This window comes from Glycine soja, chromosome 6 (assembly GCF_004193775.1).
Source record: "Glycine soja cultivar W05 chromosome 6, ASM419377v2, whole genome shotgun sequence".
Classification (NCBI taxonomy): Eukaryota; Viridiplantae; Streptophyta; class Magnoliopsida; order Fabales; family Fabaceae; genus Glycine; species Glycine soja.
Window position 1 is genome coordinate 46,694,814 of NC_041007.1, and position 18,342 is coordinate 46,713,155.

The 18,342-nt window shown below is 33.3% G+C and overlaps 1 protein-coding gene across 1 annotated transcript; it reads right to left on the reverse strand.

Annotated features, from left to right (window-relative positions):
• Positions 1-2,104: 2,104 nt before the first annotated feature.
• LOC114417297 (RING-box protein 1a-like) lies at positions 2,105-5,222 on the reverse strand. Its single transcript, XM_028382445.1, has 5 exons — positions 4,994-5,222; positions 4,847-4,897; positions 4,696-4,755; positions 2,578-2,649; positions 2,105-2,484 (listed from the first exon to the last, which is right to left on the reverse strand). The coding sequence occupies exons 1-5, from the start codon at positions 5,121-5,123 to the stop codon at positions 2,447-2,449; spliced, it is 351 nt and encodes a 116-aa protein (XP_028238246.1). The 5' UTR covers positions 5,124-5,222; the 3' UTR covers positions 2,105-2,446.
• Positions 5,223-18,342: the final 13,120 nt, after the last annotated feature.

The following is an 18,342-nucleotide window of genomic DNA, read 5'->3' on the forward strand; positions in this document are numbered from 1 at the left end:
AAAGAAAGAATAGGCTACCTTGAATTGCAATTTGACACGAGGCTAAACAGATTTTATATAACTTTGGGTTACAAAATTATCCTTATTTGAATTACATCTCATTCTTTATTTAAGCAAATCTTCTTTACTTTTCTTTCACTTTCTATGCAATGAAATGGAAGAAAATAAATCTTTTACCTTTCTTTCCTTCCAAATTCATTTCTAACAAATAACCTCCTAAATCATCCCCTTTTTTATTCCTTCTCTTTTCGTTATTTTCACTTTGGTTCCTTTCACTTTCTCTTCTAAACCAAGCATCACTTAAGCTTTAATATTCCTCACATATTAAGTTAATATTATTTTATTGGTATCTATTGCTTATAAAGGCAACCTGATGCATCATACTTCAGTATCAGTTTGAATTGAAAATTTTCAGTGATATAGATTGTTTTTTCCTCCTCTCTTCTTTGTTGAACCCAGATTGCTGCAAGATACTGCTCAAAGGAGAGACTAGTTGGCACTCTCACAAATACACCAAGGTCTAGATTATTCATTTTTTTTGTCAAAATAGCAAATGCCACAGGAGTAAGACATTTTGAAGCTATCATATGAAGAAATGGAGAAAGACCATAAATCCAAATTACAATCCTCCCATAAAGAATATGAACAGTATGAAATGTGCCAATTCTGAAATTGTAAAACAATATTTCTCATGTCACGTATCTTGCCAATATGATGAGGGTACATGAAAAAGACATTATAAGGCCTATTTGGATACAAGTTAGAAATACTATTAAAAGTTTATCTACTGAAAATAGAGTTTTTTATATTAGAAAAACTCTCAAAAACATTTTTAAACTTGTATCCAAACATATCGATAATTTCAATAAGGAAGAGGAAATTAAAGAGGTAGAGGTTGAGGAAATTTTCGCAGAAGAGGACATGGCAATTTCAACTAAGGGAGAGAACAATTTCAACTCACCTGATCAAGGAAAGTGTGGGAATAATTTTGGTTTGCAAATCAAGGAAAAGGAATAGGTAACAACTACTAACAAATTTTAGTTTTTTTATCATTGAAAGTTTGGACATAAAGCTACCTATTGCAAATTAAAACAACAAACAAATGTAGCAAAACGTTGATATAACAAAATATTAGTGAAAATTCTTATAATCCACAAAAGAGGAAACCACAATACATCTTACTCAGTAGGCAAGGCGTAGCTTGTAGTGGGAGCGTATCGTGGGTAAGGTATGAAAAATGGCCTCCAGAGAGTAGAAATCGACCTATTAAGCGTAACTAAGCTAATATGTGTCGAGCCAAGTGTCTAAATTGACTCGTTTATACTCCAACTTGGAATGATACATATTTGTTTTAAGGGAGAAAAAATGTGGTAGTAAAATCAGAGATGAGATGTGAAACCAAACACTAATCAGCACATAATATACATAAAAACTTGCAGAGCTGCAGTGTATTATACAACTTGATTTTACTAAAAGGATAACAATTCTAGGGAAATGTTATTTTCTTCTGGGTACAGATTAAAGGGGTACCCGAGATAAGCTAAGACAGACATATTTTAACCAGTTTGGTTCCTAAAATTTGAAAACATGGGCCAAATTAGCTCAAATTCTGCATCAACATAATTTAATAATTGTATCTAGACTTTCATTCGTGCTTCCTTAATATTAACATACTTGTAAATCCAACTGAGAAAATACGAGAAATGTTAAGGGTGCCAACTGACAATAATTCAACTAGACATTTTTCATCAATTATCTGTATATAACATCTACCGCGTATACCTTGTTCTTTTTAAGAAAACATAATATTTACAAAAAATAAACATTTTGGTACTTCAAGGACAAACGATCCAAGAACCCCCCAAAAGTTGTGGTAAAGGAAAAATAAACACTAGACCATACGCTTCCAACAAATAAGTGTGAAAGAATGGGGTAGCCTTGAGTCCTGACATCATAATGACGATTTGGCATCATAAGCATGGTCATACTCATTTATAAACCACTAGAACATTTGGCAAGGCAATCTTCAACAATGAAGATAACACCTCCCAATCAACCAAACAAGGAAATATTTATGGAATACAGCATATAATGACACAGCAAATATCCTTGAATGCGATTTAAAATTGAAGTAAATAAGAACCATTATCAATTATCATCAACTACAGAGCAATACATGGAAAGGGAGAAAAATTAACCAACTCACACAACTCAAACACCACAAATACAAACAGCTGAAAGGAAGCATATGAAATACGTAAATCAAAACATTAAAATAAAACTTTACATATTACCACCGTGTATATAAAATTCCATCAGACAAGCTGATTTCTTGAACATAATAAATTCAGTAGGAAAGCAAAGGAAAATAACAGATAGAGCTGTAAATGTTCAAAAGCTAGGATAGACATTCCAAATGTCCAAGGAGCTCAACCACGTCATAGTTCTAGTGGCCATATTTCTGAAACTCCCACTCACTGTTATCTGTACAAGCAAAGAAACACAAGTAAGGCATGCACTTCTTAACCCATAAGGTCCCAAAAGAAAAAGAGGATGTAAGGAACTAGGCCTGCATACCTAGAGGACAAACTTGACGGGTCTTGAGCCATCGACTAATGCAATGGAAGTGAAAAGCATGGTTACAGACTCCTGTATAAAACGAAAGCCAGAGGAAGCAACAGTTTGAGTAATCCAATGATAGCTAAGAAGAAACAACCACAGAAGTCTTCATAATAAAGAATGACCTACAGACTATTATTTTAAGTTCCAACTAAACTGAAATGGCACAATCTTTTTTCTAATGAGGCAATGACACACACTAATGCACTATATCTTATTCCAAAGTCACAAAAGTAAGGAGATGACACCATTGAGTGGATCTAGCAATACCAAAATCTTTGTGGATCCAAAAAAGTATATTTAAAGTAAGTAAACTGCAGAATTGTACATATGCAGATATTTTTAAGCAACAAATAAAATAATGATCATATGCATTTGCACAACACCAATGACCAGTGAAATAACTTGCAGTAATGAATGGACAAGCATACAATTAATTATTTGTTTGGTATGTCATTCTAGAAGGAAAGTAAGGAAAATACATTTTGATCAGACACCATCTCTATTTCAGTATCAAGGATGGAAATGGAGAGACTGTAATGCAGAAACAATTAATGAGTCCCACAAAGTGAAGCGGCCCAACATGTTTTTTATCCATCTCAATGTTATTAACTTGCATTTCCATTATTTTTCATGATGAAACCAAACAAAAGGAAGCATCCTTTCTTTTTCATTAGACAATAACAAACATGGAAATAATATCTCTTTCTTTCCTTTCTTTTCTTTAGTTTGTATCCCTTCCTTTCCTTTTCCTCCTTTACACCAAAAAAAGCCTGGAGGTCATCATAAATCACAATAGTTGATTCTTATAGTTTAAACTACAACTCCAAGGGTCAAGAAAGTACAATTAAATTTAAAAGCTGCAAATAGTTGAATAAAAAAGTGGCCACATTATGGTACCACTTATACTGATTGTCTGATTATCTCAGACTAATATCAAATAGAATGATCTAGAATCTCTATACTACTAATAACCTTGAAGGTAAGCAAACCTTAAATATAACCTAAATAAATATATGATGTGTTTGGAAATAACTGTTAGTATCTCCATTAGTTCTAAAGTGCAGAGTCCTATGGGTTAGAGTGTGGTGTTCTTGCTTTATGTTTACTGTTTAACTTTGGGGTTATCACTTATCATTATCAATATGATTTGCAATAAGGTTATTTCCATTAAAATGCTTGATCAAATATAGTGGAAACAATATTTTTATGTTTCCAATCCTTAGTAAAGAGTTCTATTTGTATTCTACTTAATTTTGCTTGCAAATTTCATGGCTGATTTTTTTGTCCATTTGAGAGAGAGAGAGGGGGGGGGGATTTCAATGTGAGTGAAGCAGAGGCAGTGGCCACAAGGTTAAGGAGCCAAATAGAAAGAAAACACTGAGTGTAGTGCTACAGTATGCATAAGATACTGAATTTGCTTCAGTTGAAGAAATGAAAAAAGATCTAAAAAGGGGAAAATAAAACAAAGGAGGAAAAATTAGTGTCCTAGATAATATTAAACAAAGAAATATCAAAAGATTAACTCAGACCAGCAACTACATCCAAGCCTAACCCTAAGAGTGAATCACACCATTTGCCTCACTCAAACAAGATCAAGGAGACAATAGCAGCCACCATAGCCCAATAACAACCTTACACAACACAAGATACATAAACAGCACCAGGAAGAATTGGAGGATAAAAAAGCTGTGTTCCTTCAAGATTATAACTTCATGTGTTCAAACAATGGTTTTGAATCAAATACTAAAGCCTGTAAGGGAAGTATAGTTAATTTACAAAAATATTCATGATTAACACACTTTGAGCATTGCACTAACAAGTTAGCCTCTAATTACGAACAACAACTCCAAACAAATTACCTTGCAGCTGAGACTGAAGCACTCTAACTAAACAATATTTTAACTATAAATTATATATATATATATATATATATATATATAAATTAAAATTATAATATTCCAACACCTTATATCTATCTTCTTCGACCCTAATAAGATGACAGATAAGCATACAGGATTCTAAAAGCTATTTTACATAAAATCGAATTAGAAACAAGAGGGGTTTGGATCATACCCCATGCCACAGTGCATTCCTCGCTAGTGGCGCTAGCCTGGTTGGCTTGGCACTCGATGCCTAAAATAAGCGAACCAAAATTTTCAAGAAGCGGAACGAAACGCTTCAAATCAAAGAACTGTTTTCAATTGGAAAAAGTAAAATTTCTTACAGAGATCCATGATGTGGTTCCGGCAGATAGCACAGTTATCGACAACGATGTCTGCAAAAAAAAAAAAAAAAAACAATGAAAAAGTGAATTTCAGAAAAAAAAGAATCGGAAAAATTAGGGTTTAAGGAGGGAGAAAAAAGTAAATACCCCAAGCCCAGAGAGCGACGGCGTTCCACTTCTTGATCTCGAAGCGCTTGGGCTTCTTGGAAGAAGGACCGGCGCTGCTCGAGGGCTCGCCAGCGGGAACCATAGGCACGTCGGAATCCAGAGTCGCCATCGGAATCTCGCTCTCTTTCTCTTGCAACTGTGTGTTTGTGTGATTTGTGTAGTAGTGATTAGTGCGTGAGTTTATTTCTTTGAATGTTGAATAAACAGTGGTGAAAGGTCTTCTTCTCCGCTAAAGTACAATCATGCGTATGAGTATTCCCTTTCAAGGGCTTGGGCTACTGCTTTTTATTGGGCTTATGTAACTATTGGGCCAGTTCCTTCTATTAAAGAAAATAAAAACAAAACAAAGAAATATTACGTTATTAGATTCGTACATCATAAATTCATAACTTTTTTTTTCTTTTCTAGTTTAGACATAAATATAATATAAAAAAAATTACAAATTTTTTGTTGCCGCTGGTATATAAAAATCGTCCATCGCCTTATCTTTTTGTTCGTATTTTCTGTTACACTAAACTCAATTTCTAAAAAATCATGTTAGAATTTGTAAAATTTTACTGAGACAGCGATATTTTATAATTAAAAAATTTGTAAAAACATTTTATAAACATATTTTATAATTGTAATTAATCCTGCCTAGGGTAGCTTTGCTATTCTTAGTCGGTCCCAAGCCCGGATAAAAGGAGAGGGTTGTGTTAGGCTTTCGACAGCCAACGTTAAACTTTGTCGAATCTCTATGACATGGATCAATTACGTAATAATGTGAATGCTAGGTCGTTGCCCGGAAGCAACGCGCTGTATGGCTCGAGTACAGTGTCAAAAGAGCAAGGGCCGCTGCATCGCCGCCCGGATGTAGTGAAAAGTAAGCAAGGGTTCCCACATTTTCGTGAATGGGTGTGGGTAAAGAAGCTAGTTCATGATAGGAGGATTCGCTTTGGTACATGGAATATAGGCACACTTACTGGAAAATCTATGGAAATAGTGGATGTTATGGTGAGGAGGAAGATCAATTTTATGTGCCTACAAGAAACTAAGTGGACAGGTGAAAAAGCGAAAGAATTAGACAACTCGGGATTTAAGCTGTGGTATACCGGAAAAATCAGATCAAGAAATGGGGTAGGGATTATTGTGGACAAGGAGTGGAAGAAGGATGTCGTGGATGTAAGAAGAGTAGGAGATCGTATCATAGTCTTAAAATTGGTAGTGGGACAGGACACCTTTAATGTTATTAGTGGGTACGCACCTCAGGTTGGGTTAGCAGAACACTTTAAGGTAAAATTTTGGGAGGATCTAGAAGGGGTACTTCAGGATATACCCCAAGGAGAGAAAGTTTTCCTAGGAGGGGATCTCAATGGACATGTAGGTAGCGTGGCTAGAGGTTTTGAGGGGGTGCATGGGGGTTTTGGCCTAGGGGAGATGAATGGGGAGGGTAAATCCATCTTGGAGTTTTCGGAGGCTTTGGATCTTTCTATAGCCAATACATGGTTTAAGAAAAGAGAGGAACATCTTATCACTTACAAAAGTGGAGGGACATGTTCTCAGATAGATTTCTTCCTTATCAGGAAGTCTGATAGGAAGTATTACTTGAACTGTAAAGTTATCCCGGGAGAGAGCTTGACTACCCAACATAGAGTTTTGGTTATGGATGTAAGAATTAGAGATAGGGCGAAGAGAAGAAGTCCTCTGGTAGCACCAAGGATCAAATGGTGGCACTTGAAGGGTGAGAAACAAGGAATCTTCCAACAAAAGATATGGGAGGGTTGGTGTGGACAATCACAAGGAAGTGCAAATGATATGTGGAACAAGATGTCCCAAGAGATTATTAAAGTGGCTAAAGAGACGTTGGGTGAATCTAGAGGTTTTGGACCTAGGGGTAAAGAATCGTGGTGGTGGAATGAAAATGTTCAGAGCAAAGTTAGAGTAAAAAAGGAGTGTTTCAAGGAGTGGTCTAGGTGTAGAAATTCTGAAACTTGGGATAAGTATAAGATAGCTAGAAATGAAACCAAAAAGGCGGTGAGTGAGGCAAGAGCCCAAGCTTTTGACGGACTATACCAAGCTCTAGGAACCAGGGACGGAGAAAGATCTATATATAGGCTTGCTAAGGGTAGAGAGAGGAAGACTAGAGATTTGGATCAAGTAAAGTGTGTTAAGGATGAAGAAGGCAAAGTCTTAGTGCATGAAAAGGATATCAAGGAAAGGTGGAAGGCGTATTTCCACAACTTATTTAATGATGGATATGGATATGACTCTAGCAGTCTAGACACAAGAGAAGAGGACCGGAACTATAAGTACTATCGTCGGATTCAGAAATAGGAAGTAAAGGAAGCGTTGAAAAGAATGAGTAATGGTAAGGCGGTGGGGCCAGACAACATACCTATTGAAGTGTGGAAAACTCTTGGAGATAGAGGTCTTGAGTGGCTCACCGAACTCTTTAACGAAATTATGAGGTCAAAACGCATACCGGAGGAATGGAGGAGAAGCACGTTAGTGCCAATCTATAAGAACAAGGGGGATATACAAAATTGTGCAAATTATAGGGGAATCAAGCTCATGAGTCATACCATGAAATTATGGGAAAGAGTGATCGAACGGAGATTAAGAAAGGAGACTCAAGTTACTGAGAATCAATTTGGTTTCATGCTGGGAAGGTCGACCATGGAAGCGATTTATTTATTACGGCGGGTGATGGAGCAATATCGCATGGCCCAACAAGACTTGCACTTGATTTTTATTGACTTGGAGAAAGCGTATGATAGAGTGCCTAGAGAGATTTTGTGGAAAGCTCTAGAGAAGAAAGGGGTTAGGGTTGCATATATTCGAGCTATCCAAGATATGTATGATAGGGTATCGACTAGTGTTAGGACACAGGGTGGAGAGTCAGACGATTTTCCCATCACAATTGGTTTACATCAAGGGTCAACCCTTAGTCCCTACCTTTTTACCTTAATTCTGGATGTCCTCACGGAACAAATCCAAGAGATAGCGTCGAGATGCATGCTTTTTGCAGATGACATAGTCCTCCTTGGAGAGTCGAGGGAGGAGTTGAATGAGAGGTTGGAAACTTGGAGACGAGCTCTAGAAACACATGGCTTTCGCCTAAGCAGAAGCAAATCGGAGTATATGGAATGTAAGTTCAACAAAAGAAGGAGGGTTTCTAACTCAGAGGTGAAAATAGGAGACCATATTATCCCTCAAGTCACACGGTTTAAATATCTTGGGTCTGTAATACAGGATGATGGGGAAATTGAAGGGGATGTGAATCATCGCATTCAAGCAGGATGGATGAAATGGAGAAAAGCATCGGGGGTGTTATGTGATGCAAAGGTACCGATCAAGCTAAAGGGAAAGTTTTATCGGACTGCGGTAAGACCGGCGATTTTGTACGGAACAGAATGTTGGGCGGTCAAGAGCCAACATGAGAATAAAGTAGGTGTAGCGGAGATGAGGATGTTGCGGTGGATGTGTGGTAAGACTCGACAGGATAAAATTAGAAACGAAGCTATTAGAGAGAGGGTTGGAGTAGCGCCTATTGTAGAGAAGATGGTGGAAAATAGACTTAGGTGGTTTGGGCATGTAGAGAGAAGACCGGTAGACTCTGTAGTGAGGAGAGTAGACCAGATGGAGAGAAGACAAACAATTCGAGGCAGAGGAAGACCCAAAAAGACTATAAGAGAGGTTATAAAAAAGGATCTCGAAATTAATGGTTTGGATAGAAGTATGGTACTTGATAGAACATTATGGTGGAAGTTGATCCATGTAGCCGACCCCACCTAGTGGGATAAGGCGTTGTTGTTGTATTTTATAATTGTAACTACCTTTGAGGTCTTATGAAATTATACAAACATCTCCACTTTTATTTACTCTTAGATGCTAACTCCCTTAGTTTTTTGAAAAATATACCTTGATATTCTCTTGTGCATTAAACTAATTTCCATTGTTTAAAAAATATTACACCAACATCCTCTCTTATAAGAAGGTTAATATAGTGATTGAAAAAAAGAAGAGAAATTCATGTAATTTCACTGAACTTCAGAAATAGTTGGAGTGATTTACTCTATCATTCTGTATCAATAGAAGCAAACAACACAATGTGGTCAATGAGAAGAACCACTTGGTCAGGGGCTTCTTCCAGCCAGTACATATCGTCTCACAGTAAATAAAAGCTAAGCATGCAAGCTTATCAGCTACTACATCTACACTCCTATTAACCCAATTGAGAATTGTTTAGCGTTCGGATTGAACATCTCAAAGTGCAAGGTTGAGACTTCTTTTTTTCCAAGCATTAGATAAAACTTGGAAATCAGTTTCACATAAATCAGCTGTTGAAAACACAAATTCCTTCGCAACAACAACTGTTTTATTTTAAACTTTGTCTGCTTATAAACTAGCTGGTTTCGACAATACCAAATAGTTCCATATCAAATTAAAGATCCCTCCCATCTACACAGGTAAGCCGTGCAAAAACATCTAAATATATAAAACCAATTTATATCCAATATAATCAAATACACTTTAAATCTATTTAAATGGTCTAGTTTCATATCTAAATCTAATTTTTTGGATTTTAAATCCAATCCAATTAATTGGATATGGATTGGATGTTTATTTGGATTTTTAAATTTAATACAATTTTTTGGACGATAACAACAAGGTCTTTTTGGTCAACTTCGATGGGAGCAATTTTTTTTATCAATGTTGTCTAAAGTTGTTTTGATTAACGTTAACTGATGATGTTTTTAAACGTCATTGGTTGAAACTGTTTTTCGGTAAGAATTTTTTTGATCAACATTGGTCAGGATTATTTTTTTACGAATGTCATTTAAAGTTTTTTAACCGACTTTAGTCAAGACTATTTTTTTGTCAACTTCAACTTGGATTTTTTTGGTTGACATAAGATGAGACTATTTTTTTGCCAACATCAACTAGGATGTTTTTGGCTGACATCGGCCAAAAATCACCATCGACCGACAATGACTAGAAACCCAAGCCAGCCTCAACCGAAAAATAACCTACCTAAGATCGACCAAAAACATCATTGACCGACGTCGACCGAAAATGCACTGACCGACATCAGCCGAAAAATAATCTTGGTTGACGTTGGTCTAAAAATGTTTAGGCTGATATCAGCCAAAATTGCCCTAGTTGAGGTAGACTAAAAATATTCTAACCAAGATTGATCGAAAATAATTTTGACCAAGGCCCATTGAAAAACTCTTAATTAGACAAGTGGTAATTTTTTATTTTTTAGCATTGAATTACTAAAATTTGTAAAAAAAAAATGCTCATATCATTTAAGTAAATATAGATTGGATATGACCAAATTCATATCCACTTAAATAGATTAGATCTTAAATTCAAATTAGTTTAAAAAAGAATATGAATATAAATTTAAGATCAAATCCATTTAAGTACATTAAATTATATTCTTAAAAATCCAATACATGCCGCCCCTAAGCACCCCAACTTGGAAACAATCCATTGAGAAAAATTAGTTTTTGCAGTATCATGATTCTTGCATTTATAGTATAGGAGTTGCAAACCACATCCAATTTTTACTTCCTCACAACGGAGCAATGCATATATGCACGTACAATAGATTCCACATGCAGTCCACACCTTAGGTAAGTTGTGTCCAATTGCATCCCTCTTTTACCAAGATTGGCTCTCGCTAATAATATATTAGTCCACATCTCTCATAGTGGGAATCTTCTGAGATAGAGTACGTATAATTAGTTTAATTAGTCTCTTTATAAATTAAAATTTTAATTTGATCTCTTAATTTTTCAAATCTATGTATAGAAAATTACAAATTTTGCTATGTTGGATTACGTCATTTAATTTACATATTATGAGTATTATATATACAATGTCACAATTTATCATATTTATTTCCATCACTATTAAAAGAGCTATTTATTTACATTTTGTTATTTTTCTCACGATTGGAGTTGTTTTCTTAATTACCATGCAATGTATGGGTAATTAATTAAATAACAGAAAGTAAAATATGTTAATTTACCAAAAGAAAAAGAAAACAAACATTCTCAAATAGTCTGGATGGCTTAATTAACATATATTATATTATATTATTATAAATAACATTACTTTTTTATAATAGAAAAATGTTTGTTTTTATATATTATAATTTATTAGAAAAATATTTTATCAATATTTATAACTACAATTTCTTTAAAGACATAGTTATAAAAACATATTATGTTTCCTTGATTTTGTTAACTGACAAAAATACTGGTTTTTGGTTTTTAATTGCGTGAAAGAAAATAGAAGAAAACTTGCGATAGAATACAACTTGTACAAAACATTAAGTCATTAGAAACTCTCAACGATATATATGACGTACCCAATTTTGTTTTAATCTATAAACCAAATCATTTATTGTAGGGAAATAAAGTGCACGAAATCCCTTTCTTCATTGAATCCTTGTAGTTGTTCTATCATGGGTTGTATGAAATCCGCATCCTACCAACACCTAGACAAAAGAAAGAAGATTTAGTTTCATAATAAATCTTCTACCTACGATATCCATTTCAATAAGAAGGCATTAAAAGCAGTGTGTAGTATAAATTTAAGAACATTGAATTAATTTGTAGCAAAAAAAGAACATTGTTTATGCAAAGTTTTAGTTCCATTAAAGAAGCTTTCAAAAATCAATCTTACGTTGACAGATATCTATTTAATATAAAAGGGAGTGGTGCAGTATTGTGTGTGTTTGAATTCGAAACTAAGGTGAATGATTTGATAGCATCGCCAATTACGATCAAGATTAACTAATTCTAAGGTGATTGAAGCTTGTTTTGTTATTGTGGTTCGTTGTTTCAATTGTATGATTCCTTTTTATTTCTCCAATTTTTAGTGGGTAAGAGACCTACATCCAACCAAAAACAAGCATACAAATCGTACCTGACGTTAGCAGAAGGGTTCCAGCATACTAAATCAACTCAGTTGGAAGTGCAAACCTATAATTAGCTGCGTTACATATTTGGACTGTTAAGTAAGTCAACTAAAGGTTATAGATAAATCACGAAATCAAAGTAATGGTCCATACAATCTACTAACAACAAAAAGGAAACAAAAGCGGAAGGAGAATCATTACAACATATATAATTTTTAATAATATTTTTATATCTAATACTTATTAAAAATATTGCTAATTAAGCTTTTGGCAATATTTAAAAAATGTTTTAAATGTTGTTAAATATGAATAAATGTTATTAATATGTTTTTAAAATATTTGATAAAATATCGCAAAAACATATTAATAACATTTATTCATATGTGACAACATTTTTTAAATGTTACGGAATTTTTTTAGTAATATTTTTAATAAGTGTTAGATAATTTTTTTTTATCAAAAGGTTACACGTATATTAATGAATTAAAGAAGATAGTGTCATATGAAAGTCGATGAGCACCATTAGCTAGCCAAAGGAGTCAACCACAAAGTTAAATTCTCAATGGTGTAACTAATTGATATCCCATTGTCTCTCTTTCTCTTTCCATTTTTGGATGATCTGAATCACAAACCAAGTTGGGTGGGTTGAGAGGCTCTCAGGCATAGGGTTCCAACCAAATTCGACTTACCCTTCTTTACAATGTTGCTCCTTTTTGTGTCGCTACACTACAATGAGATTGTACCTATAAAGATACTTTGACACTCAAGTTAGAAACATAGAGGTAAGAGACAAGTATCAAGAGTGGGTTAGAATTAAGTAAGTTACATGGAACCCTTGTGCCTCCTTTTATAATGCTAAATTTAAGTTCATAGATCTAACCTCCCTAATTAAATAGTGTTAATAAGGTAAGATTGAATCTAATTTTATCTTATTTTATCATATCTTATTTGATAATTTTGTGTCGAATCTATAGACAATTTGGTATTGATTTTCTCCATTTTTATCTGATAATCAATGAAGATAGACTTTTTCATATTTCTTTATTTATCTCAGTCAAGTCTCATGGAGTAGAATAAGAGATTTATTCGATTAGCCACCGAGTATACATGCTTGTCAAGTCCGATTAGTACACTTAACCATTTGAGTGTCAATGAAAGAATCATTCTCAATGTATAAATTTTTTACATCCATATTCCAAGAGATTTGAAGAGCAATCTAAATTTACTAAATTTCATCCATGATTAGATTGGAAACCATTGAGCCAAGTACCTTGGTGGTCCTTTAAAACTCTTGCACAAGCACTAACAAAAAAAAAAAAACTCTTTCACAAGTAGTTAAATTTTCATTTGCGTACATGATAATTGGAAAATATAAGCTAATTTGATAGTTAATTTGGATTAATAAATGGATGTAATTTTTTTACTTTATTATTGTTTTTGATGAAATAATGAAGAAATTAACATCTTTGTTATTTTTTATTAGCAAAAATCAAAAGAAGAAGATTTCAAGTGCTTTAGAGGAAAAATTGATGTAAAAACTAGAAGAAAAAGCCTTGAAAAAAAATTAGAGGAATTGGAAAGCTCACTTAGTGCGCAAGATAGGCACAACACGCACTCTCGCTCACTGTGCAACACACCCTTAGCCCAAAAAAGGTCCACGAAGAAGCCTAGAGGCGCACTTAACGTGAAAGTTCACGCTAAGCACAAAGCTAGCGTGAAAAGTAAGCTACCTGGTGCCTATATAAGGAAGAGGAAACAAAAGAAAAAAAGACACAGTCTCAGAGCTATCAAAAGCCTAAGGTTTATCCCTTAGGGGAAAACCTATTTTCTTAGCCATTTTCCTTTTCTTATTACTAGTCATCTATCACCTTCTTCCATCTATATCAACCCCCTAAAGTGTAAAACATGAGAGGCTAAACCCCCTCAGTTGGAGCCTAGCAGCCAAAACCCCTTATAATGTAACTGTTCTTCTTATCTATTAATACAATTTCAATTTTTATTGTTCTTTCCTGTTTTTCATTGTTATTGTGTGGTTTGGTCATCCATGCATCTGTTTTTAGGGGTTATTCATTGGGAAATGGTAATGTCTAAAGAACTGGAAAAATTGCATTTCTAGAAATAGAGTTACTTTATTGTGCATTTGCATACATCTTTGTACTTAATGTTGTTTATTATCCCAAATCCCTTTGCAAAGATGTAGAAAAGACAAGGAAAATTAGTCACCATACAATTATGTGAAAGAGACAACTTGTGTAGCATTTGACTAGGAGTTATACAATTGGTTTGGTTGTTGGGAAGGAGAGTTGAAGAGTGAATAATGTCATAAATCCGAGCTTCTAAAGAGTAACATCATAGTTTTTTTTACTACGGTCTTCTTCACCCAAAACACTTTATGATTTGTATGTTACAACTTTGTGTCCATCTCAAAGAATGTGTGTAAGTCTCATATTTTTGTATAACCTCATTGAAGTGAGCATCCATAAAAGTTACGAAGTTTGTCCAAGTGAAAAGAGAACTCAAAAGTTCACTGAAGTGGTGCTTTTGAAGAGTGTTGTAAGCACAACAGATTCTGTTCATGTGGGAGTTTAAAACAAGGTTGTGGTTGGGTGAAGTTTAAATAGGCCTATGAAATATTACGGGTTAAGTGGAACCCACATAGGTTAAAATGCCAAAGTGAAGTTGATAATATTGAGTAATGTAATTTGTGGATATGGAAACGTTGTCCTGGAGTAGAGAGAATACTCGGTGCAAGCCTAAAGAGATGAGAATACTTTGAGCAAACTTGCAGAGGTGTGAATACTGACATGAAGAAGTAAGAATACTTGGTACAAATTAACCTACAGAGATGGTAATACTGAGTTAAAAAGTAGCGTAGAGAGGATAGAAAATAATACTATGAACCAAAAAAATGTTTTTTACAAATCAATAAAAAAAGTTTTTTTAATTATTTAGTGCAAAGTTAACTTTCATTAAATTAAAAGGATGACATGAAAGAAAAAGCATTCTACAATAAGCCTATAATTCCTTCTCAAAAAAATAAGCCTATATTTCTAAGTTAAAGCAGACCTAAGCCAATTCGAATTTAGAGCACACCTATGTCCTAGGGTAAAATGGGGCGTGAGCAAGTGTAAAACTCAACTTTCAATTACTTAAAGCAAAACTACGCCAACATAAAGTATTAGTATAACAATAAATAAAACAAAGCATATGTGCATACGAACCCTTTAGTTCTATCATATTTAATGCATTATTGGAATTACACCTGTATTGAAATAACTTCTAATTTGAAAAATCATAAATATTGATAGATAGGAACATGAGTCGTGATATTGTTGCCATTCGACAAGATCTTAATTTCTTGTAAACATACAAAGCAGAACAACATTTTGAATTTTCTATGCCTTAGTTGTAAGCGCTGTTTATAACGAATAATTTCAGTAGCTAGGTCTCAGTCAAATATTGACTTGTGATATAACATCTATTTCTAGCTTCAAGAATAGGAAAAGGAAAAAAAAGTTAATGCTAAATTTGGTTTTCGTAAAACATATAAACATCAAGTTGACCTTCTAAAAATTTTTTACACCGATTTAATTTTTTAATATAAATTAATCATGAAATTAAGAATCAAATTAATGTCTTAATATGCATTTAAGAGCCATTTTACAATTAACATTTAAATTAAACATTGAAATGCTAAATTAATATTTGTTCCGGTCACAAATTCTCGTTAGAGAACGGTCTACCTGGACATTTAGAGTGGGTAACCGTACCCTACCCCTAGAGTTTTGATCTAAAGAATATGTATCTTTGTCTAATGCTAATTATTTGATCATACATATCAGAATTTTTTGAAAGTAATTTCAATGTTTCACCCATACATGAGTCGGGAATATTCCCTTGATTCCCGTTAGGAATCACTAATATTTTAACCTATCGATGGATGATAGAGTTAACATATAATCGAGTACTAGGCTAATAAAAAGGATTGTGAATCAAGGATAATTGATTGATATATATGATCAAAATTGATACTTAAAAGATTGAGACACATGCAGTGTTTCAACCTCAAGCCTGAAAGGTGAAAATTAAGGCTTATGGTTGAGTCTGTCATCGACCTAAAGAACTTGGAAGGTACGTAGCCAATCAGCCCCAACCCTAAATGACGAAGATGTTTATGACTAAGTTTGTGGTCGGCGTAAAGAACTCATAGGATAAAACATCTAAAATATTTTTAAAAGACTTTATTATTTCATGTATATTTTGGAAGAACTTGTTCATTATTTATTGTATAAAAGAAAACCTCATTTAGAAGATTCTGAGCTGACTTTGATATCATTAATTTTCCCAACAGGAAACTTTAAACCGACATTGACCTCTGTCTGTGAATATAGGCGACCTATAATTATGACAACTAAACGCACTTGTATGCAGAGAATTAGTAAAAGAAGCATTGAATTGCGCTAGTGGACTTTGCCAATATTCTCATGACTTGTGCTCAGCGTTTCACATGACTTGGCCAATGTATACAGAGAAGTTAAAGAAGCCTTCAATGTATATAGGTCATGTGTTCAGTGTTTCACTTGACTTAGCCAAAATATTCTCAGGACCAACCCGGTGGCATTTGAAAAACATTGCATGTTTGGCTTATCATTTAACTTCTTGTGTATGAATTGAGACAAAATCCAATGACCCAATTAAAGAAAACAGAATGCAAAATGAATGATATAGATGTTTCTTGCAAGAGTGCATACTTATTTGGTTTGACTTTAGAGAATCGATTATAAATTAAGAATTGATGTTAGATAGATTTTTATATGTTTTATTTCACGTTAGAGAATAATTTATAATTAATTTTAAATCGAAGTAATTTTGAATAACTTTAAATCTAAAATTTTACACTGAAATTTTCTCTTGATTTGATTTTATAATAAAATATCTAAATATAAACTGAATCACTTCAAAATCAATTTTAATTAAAATTAATTTTACAAAATCAATTCTATTTAAAATTAGTTTTATTAAAGCTGGTTCAAGGACACAGATTTTGTGCTTCAAGTTTGACCCTCATCAATATCGAAGACTGTTTCTTATAAGTCAAAATGATGACAAATATGGGAGCCAGTTGTGTTTCTCGCCATGACAGCTGCAGCTAGCTACATGTATACGAATATGGACTCACTTCACAGTGGTCTACACAGCAAATGGACGTGTAATTTTGACAGAACCTGGCTGATATATTTTGGGTGGAGGAATAAATGAACAAAATATAATCATCAATAAATAAAACTAAATTCCAGATCATAAATGAAACGCCCAACTACCCCAAATATATAAATAGAAAATCAAAAATTAAAATTACTACTGAACGCGTGAATCAACTAAAATGCTTCATTGATTTGAATTGTATCTTCTTGATCGATCTGTATCTTCTGCTATGCATTGCATGTTGTTTGTATATATACTATGCGTTAAGATTCGGGTTATTGATTTGAATTTGGATTTTTAAAGTTGAGTGTGAATCCTTGGTAGTATCGTTGGGTTGACTTAATGTTGGGTTGTTTTGTAAATTTAGTTTAGCTGGTGGGATTTGGTTTGAGCCATCGTTGGGACATTTATTGCCCATGCTAGTGCTCAGCTTATGTACGGTTCATTTGCTGCACAACTTGTGCCTTAAACAAAATTTCAATTGCAGACAAAAAAAAAACGGACATATTTAAGAGAACTAAAAATTTTAAAAATAATAAATAAATTATAAGAACTAAAAATATATTAAAATTTAAGTTTTTTTTTTATAAATGTTCTTTTAGTCGATGAAAATTTTCTGCTTTGAATTCTAGGACGTCATCTCCTCTTCTAATTTCTTTAACACAAAAAATATATAAATGTGCCTTTTGTGACTATCTTCTTCTCTTTTACAACTTGTAGGATCGAGGCTCTGACAATTAGCTTTAAATATCTTACTATCGAATTTAGAATTATAAAATATGAAACAAAGTTTTAAATATTACCATTGTGAAGTTTAAAATTTTCCTCAAACTCTACATTAAAACTTTTAAATCCCAAATTTTATAATATAAATTCAAATTAGTTATTAATGATGTTCAATAGTTCTAATGAAATTAGAGAAAATCTATATACTCTTCGTTGCACTGAAATAGGTTAAAATATAATATGAAAAAAGTTTAAGTCTGTGAAGAAAGACGGAAAAATGTAATATATATAACTAAACATATTGTATGAAGAAAGAATAGTGTAATCTTCTATTAAAAAAATAGTATAATTTACCTAAAAAAATTTGAAAAGTTTTTATAGAAATGATTTTGGTTTTAAATATGCTTATTTTAGTTGTATATTTCTATAACAAAATCAGTCATTTACTATGAAGTTAATATTAATTACTAGCTAGCCAGATTAT

What these genes read in the sequence shown, in the direction of transcription:
- LOC114417297 (XM_028382445.1), bottom strand. Translation starts at nt 5,123, where the DNA reads ATGGCGACTCTGGATTCCGACGTGCCTATGGTTCCCGCTGGCGAGCCC. An exon ending in GAACCACATCATGGATCTCT is followed by an intron (nt 4,756 to 4,846) that starts GTAAGAAATTTT and finishes CGCTTATTTTAG; the next exon opens with GCATCGAGTGCCAAGCCAAC. An exon ending in GGAATGCACTGTGGCATGGG is followed by an intron (nt 2,650 to 4,695) that starts GTATGATCCAAA and finishes CGTTTTATACAG; the next exon opens with GAGTCTGTAACCATGCTTTT.